We start from the raw sequence: 13,906 nt of genomic DNA on the forward strand, positions 1-13,906 counted from the left end.
ATGCGCAACAAGAGTATATTTGTAAGAAAACGGTTTCCCACATTCATTACATTTATGAAGCATCTCTCCTGTGTGCTTTCTCTGATGTACAACAAGACTTGATTTGGAAGTAAACTGTTTCCCACATTCCTTGCATTTATGAGGCTTCTCTCCTGTGTGGGTTTTCTGATGTTCAACAAGATTAGATTTGCGGTTGAAGTGTTTCCCACATTCATTGCATTTATGTGGCTTCTCTCCTGTGTGTGTTATCTGATGAACAATAAGATTAGATTTGTAAGTAAACTGTTTCTCACATTCATTGCATTTATGAGGCTTCTCTCCTGTGTGCATTTTCTGATGATGAACAAGATAAGATTTGAAAGTAAACTGTTTCCCACATTCATTGCATTTATGTGGTTTCTCTCCTGTGTGCATTTTCTGATGTACAATAAGATAAGATTTGAGAGCGAAGTATTTCCCACATTCATTGCATTTATGAGGCTTCTCTCCCGTGTGTGTTTTCTGATGCGCAACAAGAGTATATTTGGAAGCAAACTGTTTCCCACATTCATTGCATTTATGAGGCTTCTCTCCTGTGTGTGTTTTCTGATGCGCAACAAGAATATATTTGGAAGAAAACGGTTTCCCACATTCATTACATTTATGAAGCCTCTCTCCTGTGTGCTTTCTCTGATGTTCAACAAGTTTAGATTTGCGATTGAAGTGTTTTCCACATTCCTTGCATTTATGAAGCTTCTTTCCTGTGTGCAAACTCTGATGTTCAAGAAGATTAGATTTGTAAGCAAACAGTTTCCCACATTCATTGCATTTATGACACTTCCCCTCTGAGGGGAAATTTATATTTTTCATTGTCCTATCTGTTGAACAGGCTGCAGTGTGGATCCAGCTCATGGATCCATCTATTGGAAGGAAATTCACAGTGAGTGTATCATAACAGTATAATCTAACATTTCATTCACTATGAGCATCATTTGACAATGAGGGGTATTGGTTTTTGGTGGTAGCACTTTCGAGTTTGGTTATATGTTCCATGCCACATTATGTGTTGCCTGCCATCTCTCTATATGTAATCATTACAAAGACAATTCAGAACTTGAATATGAAAACAAAACAAATAGAAAAACAAGGCGCATCTCCATGCTGACATATAATATCACCACCCTGTAAGGCAAAGGGGATGCTCCTAAAGATGGGCCACGGGATTTCACAGGGTCGCGATCCCCGTTGGTAGCAATCACATGTTCGGGGATCTCCCCCATGGTGACAAACAGAATTCTGATCTTGGGATTCTGATCAAGCCATAGAAAACTAGCATTATAATGATGATTTACCTGGAATGACACAAGGACCTACAGTATGGCATGCCCTGGGCCATAGCAGGTACATTATTAGAGTAATCTGAAGGTTAAAATAAGGAATGCTAAGGAATTTTTCTAATTTCCTTGAGAACATACCTACACATAAATTTGAATTGTAATCATTTTTCTCTGCACATAGGGGAAATATGGACCCTGAGCTGCTTTCTTCACACTTGTTCTGCTCACCTGTGCTGGTACCTTCAAGGCTTTCCATCTCCTGGGCTTCCAGGTGACTCTTCACACTCAGCCCCTCTATTTGCTCAGTCCGTGGTACAATCTCATCTTTAAATTCACCTGCTCAAATCATTCAATACCAATTACATGTTCTTATTTCACTGACTTTCTCATATTTAATACCTATTCTACTTAATGTGTTTTACACATGGCAGTGGGTACCAAATTGGATAGCTCCTCACCTGCAGCTCCAGTAGGACAGAAAACTCTTCTGTAGGTATAGTACTGTTTATAAGGCCCTCGTCTTATACACAGGACAGTATTTTTTCTGTCCTACATTGTAGCAGTAGGTTTTGTTATTTTGAAATAGGACTCACCGTGCAGTTCAATTCAGGAGTCGTCAGCCTCTCCCTCCTGAAGCACCTGCCGGTGTCTGTGTTCTGGAACACAATCAGTGAAACACAAGGCCAGGGTAGGCCTTAAAGGGCTGGTAATGGCATCCTACGTGAGTGCTGAGGATCGGAAGTGGTCCCCATGTCTATAAGTGGCATGTGTGATGACGTCATAGTCGTGACAGTCACGGAATTCCTTTATTATGCTTGTGGTATGAGGAGGCACTTAGAAAGTCAGGAAAATATTGCAGATTGAGCATGCAAGCAAGCAGTCTCCCAAAAGGCCACGATCACAAACAAGTCTAGACAAGACGACTCTTTTTCAGAGGGGTCAGATGTATTTCAGCAACATTCGGGGGCGAATATTGGGATTCATCCAAACAGGTGGGGTTAGATGAAGATTTGGATTTTAATTTAGACCTTGTAGACCCCTTAATTAAGGCAATGAGGTAAATACTGGAGTTACAAGACACAGAAGAATAACGCATGAAGTAAGAAATTATTCATGGGCTCACAAAGGAAGATTAGATATTTCCCCCTGCACAAGGTTATAAAGGGGGTGATGGAGGCTGAGTGGACACAGCCAGACAAGAAATTGCTTGCTCTTAAAAGATTTGCTGGGATGATTTCTATTGAGAAAAATTGGTCAGGTTTTTGGGAAGCCCTCCTAAAGTTTACGCTGCAATCATAAGGATTGCTAGAAAAATGAAGTTGCATGTCGAGGAGCTGTATCCTTCAAAGACGCTATGGACTGAAAAATAGAGTGTGTTATAGGAAAGTATTTTTCAGTATGCAAACCAACAGTAGCAATAACATCCCAATCGAGAGCCATGCACATCGGAGCAGCTTACATGGAAGAAACACTCAAGAAGGATACAATGAGAGGATTGATCCCGAGTGCTCTCACAGAAATTAAGTTGACAACAGATCAGCAAGACCCATGGCACTTTCAATGGCAATGAGAAGGGCACCATTGTGGCTGAGACATTGGGTATATAGAAAATGTCCAAGCACATCAAAAATGTGTAAAAATGAATTATAATTAAATGGTCATACTACACCTATGTAACGTACGTGCTCACCGCAAACCTGGACCGGACCGCGGGGCTGAGGTGGGGATAGATATACACCAACCTTAGACCACGAAGCCTGATCCGGGTTGCGAATTCCATGGTCAAAGGCAGGATAATCCGTGGACAAGCCGGGGTCAGGATAGGAGAAGGCTGGGTAAATGAGATCCATGCTGGGGTTCGGCAAGAGGACGCTTGAGCGAAGGTGCTCCAACGTAGAAAGGAACAGGAACGGGGAATCCAGTGCTTCAGCACAAAACAGCACTCCCTAGCCGGGTACAGCTGTGAGTAATGGAAGCCACTGGAAGCAGGTAACAGGAACAACGATGCAGGCCTCTGCAGGACTGGAAGCAGGGAACAGGTACTGCAGACAGGACAAGAAACACTGGGGTTTCAGTGTAACCGCGGCCGCGTGGCGGAGTCTGCCAGTAACTGAGAACAATGACAAGAAGGCCAGGCAGGCCAAACACATGCTGTGGCAAACACAGTTACTAGAGAAAGTCTATGTTCAGCAACTTCCTGGTGGGCGGGGCAGGAGTTACAGTAAATTGAACAGACAGCCAATGAGACTGAGAGCTGCATAGGAGGCAGCAAGAAGCAGGCTGCAGTCTAATTGCAAAAGTAGGTGATTCTTGATTGCAGGTTCAAGGGGGAGTTTCCTAGAAGCTACAAGGTTCTGTAATGACAAGGTTTCAGCAAAACCCAAGCGCGGATTCCTTACAACCTATACTGCAAAAATGTTAAAGTATATGAAACCGGGGACTTCCGGTGACGTCATCCGGCATGGTTGACTGCTGAGAGAGCTCTGAGGACCCTCTTTAACAAAAGCAATAATTGATCACTTTACCCTGCGTTTTTCCGACTTATCCAACCACCAACAGACGGAGGAGCAAAAGGAGAATGCAGGCGAGAGTAAAAAAAACTGCAACTCACGGAGTAGCGAAATATTTCCCCCTTCACAAAAGAGCCCCGAGGCAAGGGCAGAGATGCAAGATGGCGCTGGAGCACACGGCTCTCCCGCCGAGTCGAACAGGCCCCAGCAGCCAATGGGAGATCCAAACCCAGAGGACCCAATCTCACGCTCCTACATGGAGGAACTAATGACGAATATGCACAATAAACTACACACTTCGTTGCAAGACGACCTAAAGGCGGTAGTCTCAGAGCTGAAGCGCAAAATCTCAGGCCTAGCAGACCGGACGGCCGAGATCGAGCTCAGGCAAGGAGAGGATCGCCAAAGACTGATGGAGGCAGAGGACAAAATCTTCCGGCTGGGAGAAGAGGTCGCGGGTCTCAAGGAGGAGATGGAGGATCATGAGAACCGGGACAGGAGGCAGAACCTCCGAATTCGGAACGTCCCGGAGACGGTTCTCCCAGACCTCCTGCGACCCTATCTGACTAAATTAGTCATCGCAGTCTGCGGCGAAACGGATCAGAGAAACATGGAAATCGACAGGGCACATAGGGCTTAGGTCAGCAGACCCTAACAGACGACGCAACATTATCGTCAGATTTCATAGTTACTCCACTAAAGAAAAAGTATTAAATGCCTGCCGGGCACTGGACTCTGTGGTTTTTCAAGATGGGGTCCTACAAGTGTTCAGTGATCTATCGAAAACCACAGTAAACAAAAGAAAATAGATCAAACCACTCACCTTGTTCCTGCGAGAGAACGGAATCAAATACCGCTGGGGGTTTCCGTTCAAACTCATTGCCTCCAAAAACGGAAAGTTCCTGGCCTTGAGACGACCGGAGGAAATGTCTACGTTCGCTAGAGCACTGGGCCTCTCCCCACCGCCCTCGTGGTCAGAGGCCGAGCGTCCCGCAAGAGACACAGAGGAGGACAGATCAATCCGCTCCTCACGGAGAATAGCGGCGCAGACTCAAAGCAGGAGCAAGTGATCCCTCCGAATCAAGCACCGCTTACCTGTGGATGTTAATCCTAGTTGGCCATTGCCATATACCTGAGCATCAATGCTGCGCAGAATCCCCCACGTGAGAGCCGTGAGAAGGAGCCCCAGAGAGAACCCCTACATCACCAGGCCCAGTCCATACCACATCGCCTGGACGTCGGGACAGACTGCCCTCCACACACAGGTTTACATACTATTCGTGCACCGATCCCTAGCAGCCGCCGAGAGGGGAGACCGCCCCCCCCTCCATTTTTTGCCACTGGAGGTCATGGAACGCGCACGGACACAGACAACATAAAGAGATTCCTGCTTGGATGGAGAAGGCAACCCTGCCTCACCTCGTGGTCTGTATAGGGACTTTTGGGTGAATGGGGAGGGTGGCCCCAGTCCTAGATCAGCATACGGGCCCATTACAATGACTCCCGCTCAGGAGAACCACCCCAGAGGTGAGATCTAACCCGCAAAGACATTTGTCCAAGAGCGGCTGCTCGGACTATACCCCCCAGTCACGCTAGTTAACCAAGTATAAGTTTGTTGCTCCCTGGTTTCAAAAGGGATGTAAGTTGGGCACTTTAGCCCTAGTAGTTAAATCCTCGTTTACCCTTTATACCATAAGTAAAAATTATTATCTCAAGGGATTGCTCTCTATGCAGATGGCCCAAATTGTACCCCTTCCCCCCCCCACCCTCCCTCCTACCCCCACCCACCCACCACCCCTATATCCTGCCTCACCCCTCCCCCCCACCCTGTCCGCCTTTTCCCCTCTTCCCCCTCCTCGCACCCCCCTACCCAAGTCTCATAAAGTTGAAAGTCACTCTGAAACATTGTAAAACAGGCATCCAACACAAAGGTTGTCTTACATACGGGATCGTGACATATGAGTATGAATAACTGTCTAGGAAAATACACAAATGCTGCTCTTAATATGCTCCCACCCTTACCCCATTCCCCTCCCCTTTCAAATGAGCTATGAGCCAAATGCTGAAGAAATATGACTGTCAATGTAATACCATTATTACTGTGATATATACTTGCCAATGTGTATGCTTAAATAAATTTCTGTCTTGCGCGCTGCTACCTCCCTCCCCCTCCCTTCTGCCCCCCCCCTCACCTCCCCTTCTCCCCCCCCTCCCCTTCTCCCCCCCCTCCACTCCCCTTCTCCCCCCCCTCCACTCCCCTTCTCCCCCTCCCCTTCTCCCCCCTCTCCCCACCCCTTTTCCCCCCTCTCCCCACCCCTTTTCCCCCCTCTCCCCACCCCTTTTCCCCCCTCTCCCCACCCCTTTTCCCCCCTCTCCCCACCCCTTTTCCCCCTCCCTCCAAGCCCGAAGCTAACAGGGTTAGGACTCATACTGCTAGGGAAGCTGAAATTGCTGGTGAACGCACACTTAAAGCTGTCTCCCATTGCTGCTGGAAACTGTGTTGGTGGACAACTCTCCCCTAAGCTTAAACACTGGCTGCGGCCTGAACGAACCACCCCCCCCCACTCTCCCCTCTCCCCCTTCCCCTCCCCTCCTCCCCCCGCTGTTAACAGGGTTAAGACTTATACTGTTTGGGAAGCTGAAATTTTTGGCGAATGTATATTTAAAGCTGTTCTCCACTGCTGCGGGAAAACTGTGTTGGTGGACAATCCCCCCCTAAACTGAATACTGGTTGCTGCTTGAATGAACCTTCCCCTCCCCAGCTCGAAGGTATACGGGTTAAGACTAACACTGCTAAGAAAGCTGAAACTGATGGTGAATGTATATTCAAAGCTGTCTCCCACTGACTCTGTCGCTTCATATGCCGCCCCCCCTCCCTCCCCCCTCCTCACTCTCCCCACCCCCTCGTCTTCCCCCCTCCCCCTATGCTTTCCTCTCAAATACCCACACGTCAACCACCCCAAAAAAACAGACTACATCTCTGGAAGCACAACTAACCCTAGGCAAAATAACCAACCCTGCATATAACCTGAGTGAATACTTACGCCCAGACTCTAACTAAGGCCCCGGTCGGAATGGGACCATGCTACAAGCCCTAAGGGGCTACCCCTTAAAGGGGCCTCGCAGAACCCCATTTGTAAAAATGACTTCTTATAGCTGGAAATTAAACGACTCCCTACTCAACAATAAAGAAGTAGAAAAAGAGATCAAAATAGCTCTCAAGGATTATTTTAGACTGAACCTTGACACGGTCGAGTCCCCAGCTATCCTGTGAGAAGCCCATATGGCGACAATTCGAGGTAGCCTTATTTCAATACCATCCCACAGGAAGAAAGTCAAATTAAAACTAATTAAAGAGCTTACAGATAAAATTTATAAAGCTCGAGCAGCAGCATAAATCAAACCCCTCCAGGAAAATTTATAAACTACTGTCAGCTGCTAGAAGCGAATTGAGGGATATTCAATTAGAAAATGTAGAAAAAGCTCTCAAATGGACAGGCCAGAGGTATTATGATAAGGGGAATAAAGCCGACAGATTTCTTGCTAGCAAGCTAAGAGGCATACAAAAGAGATCGCAAATCACAGCGATCAAAAATAGGTCTGGTGAGATAATATACAATGAGAAAAAAATAGCAGAAGAATTCACTAAATTCTACACTAAATTATATAACCTAAGAAATCGTTCTGCTAACTCACATTCTGCCGATCAGGCGGCAATCGTAGACTATCTAGACGATTGTGATTTACCCTCTCTGACAGAGGAGGAAAATGCCATCCTGAACGGGAAAATTACGCTAGAAGAATTGACAGCGGCAGTGACGGCTTCAAAAACATCCAAAGCGCCGGGCCCTGACGGCTTCACAAATACCTACTATAAAAAGTTCCTACCCATACTATCAACTCACCTGTTAGATATCTTCAATTCTTTCATGGAAGGGAATCCTATCCCAGCATCAATGTCCGCAGACAATTTGGCAATCATCCATAAAGACGGGAAAGACCCGACACAGTGCGGAAGTAATAGGCCTATATCGTTGCTGAACAACGACCTCAAATTGTACAGCGATATACTTGCAAACAGATTGAACCCCATATTACCCAGACTAATTCACCCGGACCAAGTTGGGTTTGTCTCTGGTTGCCAGGTGGCGGACAACACATGTAAATTAGTAAATCTAATCGATCATGTCCATATGTCCAACACGAAAGCGATGTTACTGAGCCTAGATGCAGAGAAGGCATTCGACAGAATTGACTGGCTATTTCTGGACAATACCTTGAAAAAATTCGGCTTTAAAGATACCTACCTGGCAGGGGTCAGGGCTCTTTACCAGAACCCGTCCGCTGCAGTCAGGCGGAACATCCGAGAGATTCCATATTAGAAATGGAACAAGACAGGGATGTTCCTTATCACCTCTTCTCTTTGCTCTCACGATTGAGCCACTGGCGATCAAAATACATAATAATGTGAATATACAGGGCATAGGAATAGGAGATACAAATTCTAAAATATCTCTATTCGCTGATGATACCATTCTAACTTTGTCCAAACCCCAAAACTTCCCTTCCGAACCTTCAAAAGGAACTGACGGACTTTGGCAAGGTATCCGGATATAAAATAAACAGCGAAAAATCTGAAGCCCTAAACCTTAGCTTATCAGAGCTCGAAGTGAAACTTCTCAAACTGAATTTTAGCTACAGATGGTGCTCTTCATATATTAAATACTTGGAAGTGAATAAATCAAGGCACTATCGAACTCTATATCAAGATAATTACCCAGCCATCTGGGAAGCAATCAAAAAACACCTAGATCAGTGGGAAGGTTACCGGGTCTCATGGATTGGGAGAATGACATCTATTAAGATGAATATACTCCCTAGACTTTTTTTTTTTCAACAAAAAAGTTTTTATTGGGACAAGGAACAGTTCACATATTATCTGACAACCCATTATCATGTATGAGTGATCCCCTGCCCAAATTTTTATTTTTCATTGCCATGTGGGACAAATATTGACATACAGTAAGGAAAAAGAAGAGAGAACAAAGACGGACAATGGACATACGAGACAAACAAGACGAACCCAGGGGAGGAGGAGGGGAGGAGGAGGGGGGGGGGTCAGGGAAGGCCACGCGAGGAGTGTCTCCTGCCTGTGATCTGCGACCGCCAGAGTTGTGCTTATTCTGGAGGGATCTTCCTCTTGCTCCCTCGCCGTCCGCCTACGTCTGCCCTACCAGTGCTCTAGTCTGTCGCTGTCCGTGCCACTTCCCCAAAGGAGAACGCATTTCTTGTTATCACAGCAGAATATTGGTGGCATTCACCCCTGGGATGTCTGAGTGATCTAGCCAAGGGGCCCATACTTTTAGGAAATTTGTGCCGGTGTCATTGACCAGACTCGTCAATTGCTCCATCCGGCAAACGTACCAGATTCTGCGCAATTGAAACAAGCAGTTATGTGGAATACTGACCCGGCCCAATGCTGCTGGATTGAAATAGAGACTCAGTATGCCAGAATGCCTTCTCTGCAGGCCTGCCTCTGGAGCTTAGACAGAGGAGATAGACAAGTCCATAACTTAAAATAAAAAGCGTCAATACTCACTTGATAGGTCTGGACGAAATACAAGACTAGATTTGGGCTCTGCTCGCCCAATCCACAGCTCACGCCCATATCTAATAACCCCAAATTCCCCCCGGGATGTAAATCCAAGCTCTATGAACAGCTAAGAATGGGAGGGATTGGGGCGATTGCTGATCTCCTAAGCCTTGGGAGGCTTCTAAGCTACCAAGAACTGCGCACTAAATATAAAATTAGGGCACTGGACACATTTAAATACTTACAAATCCGACACTTTATCCAAAAAAATATGTCCAACCCCAGAATTCCCCCCTCACCAAATTCGAGAGGCTATGCAAAGCTAACACCTACCAAAAGGGACTAATTTCTGAAATATATGCTGAATTAGAAAACTCAGTGGCCCCCCAAAACCACGACTATATGCTCAAGTGGGCAGAAGCCTTGAATATCACAATAGAGAGAGAGATTTGGGATGAAATCTGGTCGGCAGCTTCTGGAACATCCATATGCACAACAACCAAGGAGAACATCTATAAAATTCTCTATCACTGGTACCTAACTCCGGTGAGACTAAATCAAATTTACCCCCTGGCGTCGGGCCTACGCTGGAGAGGCTGTGGTCATAGAGGGGACATGGCCCACATCTGGTGCTCATGTCCGGAAATGATATTGGGCTATGGTCCAAAATCTGGTAAAAGAGGTCACCGACCTAGAGCTACCTATAGACCCACTGACCTTCCTGCTTGCAAGTCCAATTCCGGGAATTGACCGTCAAACTAGGAAATTAATCTCCTTTATTCTCACTGCGGCTAGATGTGAAATAACGGCTTCCTGGAAGAAACAAACCACCCCTTCCAAGAGGTCTATAAAAAAGCGGAGCAGTGAAGTGATGCTCATGGAGAAATTGACGGCTATGCTTAGACAAAAACTCTTCACATTTTATAAGATATGGGAGCCTTGGATACTCCTCACGAGATGAAGGATCCCCCATAAACACTGATCCAGAGAGCGAGCACAGCCCCCAGGACTCCCGAGCTTAAACTCAAACAGTGACAGTTCTGGGAACCGGCCTCTCTGGGTGGGTACACCCCCCTCCCTCTTCCCCCCCCTCTCTTCTTCCCCCCCTCTCTTCTTCCCCCCCTGTCCTCCCTCTTAGAGGACCTTACCTTCAACGACAGCTAAGGCTGTCTTTCTTTTCCCCTCAAAAAGCAAAATGTTCTGTATTAGGCTGTGAAATATGTATATGAACATGTCTTGTATTGCTGCCTAATAAAACTATTTGGAAAAAAAAAAAAAGTATATGAAACCACAGATAAGCAGCTGAAGTTTAACATATATTAGTGAGTAACATACTGCGTGTGTGACTGTCACGGTAGTTAGTGATAGGTTTATAAAACACACCAAAATATCTGGGTTGAATTGAATTGAACACGACTTAGATATAATAAATATAGTTTATTCCTTAAAGAAGGTGAACACACAAGATATACAAATAAAAGACAAGAATTAGCACTTACTTAAGGGTTGGACAATGAGCAATCAGGATACAGGATTGCTACTTCATTCAGCAATACAGGTTCAGATGAAGATATCACAAAAAGACACGAAGACAATGGGTATAGGGCTTACACTCGTTTATATGGAGTTTCAGCCCTCATACCTTAACCTTGGGGTGCCTGAATGTCTAGCAGACTCCTTTGAACTCAGGCCACCCTTCTGTCTGTAAGTGTGAATTATGACACTTACAGACCACTCAGGCTCTGCATTCCCCCGCCCTATTGTACACAGAGTGGTCAGCCTTTGATCAGAGGGTTTATTGTAGACCACTTGTCTCCCCCCTGAACATTAACATAAAGCAGAGCCAGTAACTTTTCCCGGGCTTTTATACCAGCTTTGCAAAACAGTATTTCTTTAATACACATATTAAAATAATCCATTCTGTGGGTCTGAGCAGGCTGAAATTTGCCAGGTCCTCATGCCGGAGGACCTATGCCAAAGTGGCCAAGTTTCAGCCTTCCACGACCCCCAGGACCGGAGATAGAAAAAATAAGTTAAAATCCCCTATTAACTTTAATGCAGGATTCTCCGCTAAAGCTAAAAGAAATCTCTGATTTTCACTCTCCCATTGAAATCAACGGGCTCTGCCGCTATAGGCTTTCAATGGAGCAACTCCGCCGTTAAAGTCAATGGGCTCCGCCGCTATAAGCTTTCAATGGAGCCACTCCGCCATTGAAGTCAATGGGCTCAGCCGCCATAGGCTTTCAATGGAGCAACTCCGCCGTTGAAGTCAATGGGCTCCACCGTTATAGGCTTTCAATGGAGTCACTCCACCATTGAAGTCAATGGGCTCCGCCGCCATAGGCTTTCAATGGAGCAACTCCGCCGTTGAAGTCAATGGGGCCCGCCGCCAGAGGCTTTCAATGGAGCAACTCCATCATTGAAGTCTATAGGAAAACCACAATTTTTACATTTGCGCATACTCCGTCTGGTTGATCGGAGAGGGCTGGAAATGGCCATGCGGTCATGCCAGAACAGTGACTACATGCAACCAAAATCCCAACCCTCTGGTACGCACAGAACCGGAGATATGGGCTTACCCTTTTTACACTTTCGGACTTAGCCGTTTTTACGCGCGGCTCTTCCCTCCGCCATTAGAGTCAATGGTGCGACCCTCGGGGCGAGCGCGACCCTTTACGGGGGTCCCTCGTTCCCAGACCCGGTGGTGGGCGAGTGTGGGGGTTCCTAGGGTCTAGGGGCAAAAATAATTTTATTTCTGGGTGCCCTAGGACCTAAGTTTCCCACGCCAATTGTAGTTGAACTCAGTGTGATCAAAGCTCTCTTTCAGATATTGTATCCGCTTCTGCGGTCTGCGGTTTGGATCGCTGCCCACCCGTTCCTGGAGGTCGGCGTCAAGGAATCCCCATTGAAATGAATGGCTCCATTGACTTACAATGGGGAACCGCCGCTCCTCCTTTTGGGCACCACCTGCAGGTCTTCTACGGAAACTGGCCCAAATCGCCGGAATCTCCATAGGGTTGTATTGAGCCCCAACGGCGACCTATGGAGAAACTGCAAAATGGAGCCTGTAAAGGCGGGAAAAGGGAACAAAAGGCTATAAGCACTCCTTAACTATTAACCCCTTCCCTCCCGCATCCACCCCCAGTGTATGTGTTGGTGCAGACACTGGAATGGGAACAATACATATTTATAGGGGAATACACATTTGGGTACTGAAGCAGGGTAAAAACACATTACTGGACCGCAGTCCAGTTAACCCCTTGCTTCCCAAGTGAGAGCAGGGGGTGGCCAAATGGGGTGTAACCCCTTTAATACCGGGCCAAGCCCCCTCTCCCATGACAGTGACAAATAATACCACAGTGCAAATATATAATAATAAACATCTCTTTACAAGTAGAGTGTCTGTAGCTGTACTAGAAAGGCTGAGGTCAAGATAATGCCAGCTAGATCAAGAGAAAAAGAAGAAAGCGCAAGACCCTCATAGTGTAGTATGTAAAAATAGAATTTGTATATGGAAGGTAAAATATGCACGTACAGAATAGAAATACTATATAGGCATGTAGGTATTGTGAGATATAAGGGTATGGTAGTGGAAAGTGTATATGTTGCCCCTCAATTATTGCAGGGTTTCTGCCATAATTAAGCCCCAGGGAGATGCAGTGTGCAATTTTGGATTATTGCGACTCCAATTGGGTCCCTGGGGCGGAGCACTTGGAGAGTAGGGTGGGCCAGTGCTTCACTCCACGTTTTGGAGATTTACCAGGTAGAATCCAGACCGAGACTTCTAGCTCTCCCTGGTCTCACACAGCTGCAACTGCTAATGAAGAGGAGCACCTGTTAAAGCCTGCCTGTGAGCAGACCAATTTGTTTTCAGAGAAGCTTGTACTAAGAGAGCGGTGTTTTGTGCTCAGTGGAGCAAGGACTTTTGTTTGTTTTGATTTATTTATGTTATCTGCTGCAACATCTTAATGGCAAAATAAACAGGCCAAAGCTTTATTTTCACCTCTGTGTCAGAAGACTGTCTCCGCTACCTGGAAGTGGTGAAAGTGGTGATCCCTGGATGAAAGGTACATAGCAAACGAGTACTTTTGTCACAGTATAAAAACCAGTAATGGATAAGGCGCTCCCACGACTGCTGCACAGGATCCACAGAAGGCACCACGTCTTCCTTCACAGGCTACGATATGGCCACGGATGCCAAAGTTGTTCACCCTCACATCACTGCTCCTCCAAGGAACGGGATAGCCAGAGATGGTGAGGGAGTAGAAGAATATCAAATCGAGATCCACTTTCTCCAGCAGTTACAGCTCTTGGGTACTGCGCGTCTCAACCTCCAATCAGCACAGCAGAGAGACCCAATCCCGTCGTAATACAATGGCAACAGGAATTTGAGGTCCATTCTCGATTCACGTTTTTCCAGGAGCAGACTTCAGTTCCTCGTTCATTGGAAGGGATATGGCCCGGAGGAACACTCCTGGGTACCTTGT

The 13,906-nt window shown here is 46.4% G+C and overlaps 1 protein-coding gene across 1 annotated transcript in view; it reads right to left on the bottom strand.

The window, feature by feature from the left end:
- Positions 1 to 13,906, bottom strand: part of LOC142471206 (uncharacterized) — a 114,812-nt gene that overhangs the window by 2,267 nt on the left and 98,639 nt on the right. Inside the window, 2 exon segments of the mRNA XM_075578003.1 lie at positions 2 to 899; positions 1,545 to 1,652. Coding sequence (XP_075434118.1) covers positions 2 to 899; positions 1,545 to 1,652 — 1,006 coding nt within the window.

The sequence above is a fragment of the Ascaphus truei genome, chromosome 20 (genome assembly GCF_040206685.1).
Source record: "Ascaphus truei isolate aAscTru1 chromosome 20, aAscTru1.hap1, whole genome shotgun sequence".
Classification (NCBI taxonomy): domain Eukaryota; kingdom Metazoa; phylum Chordata; class Amphibia; order Anura; family Ascaphidae; genus Ascaphus; species Ascaphus truei.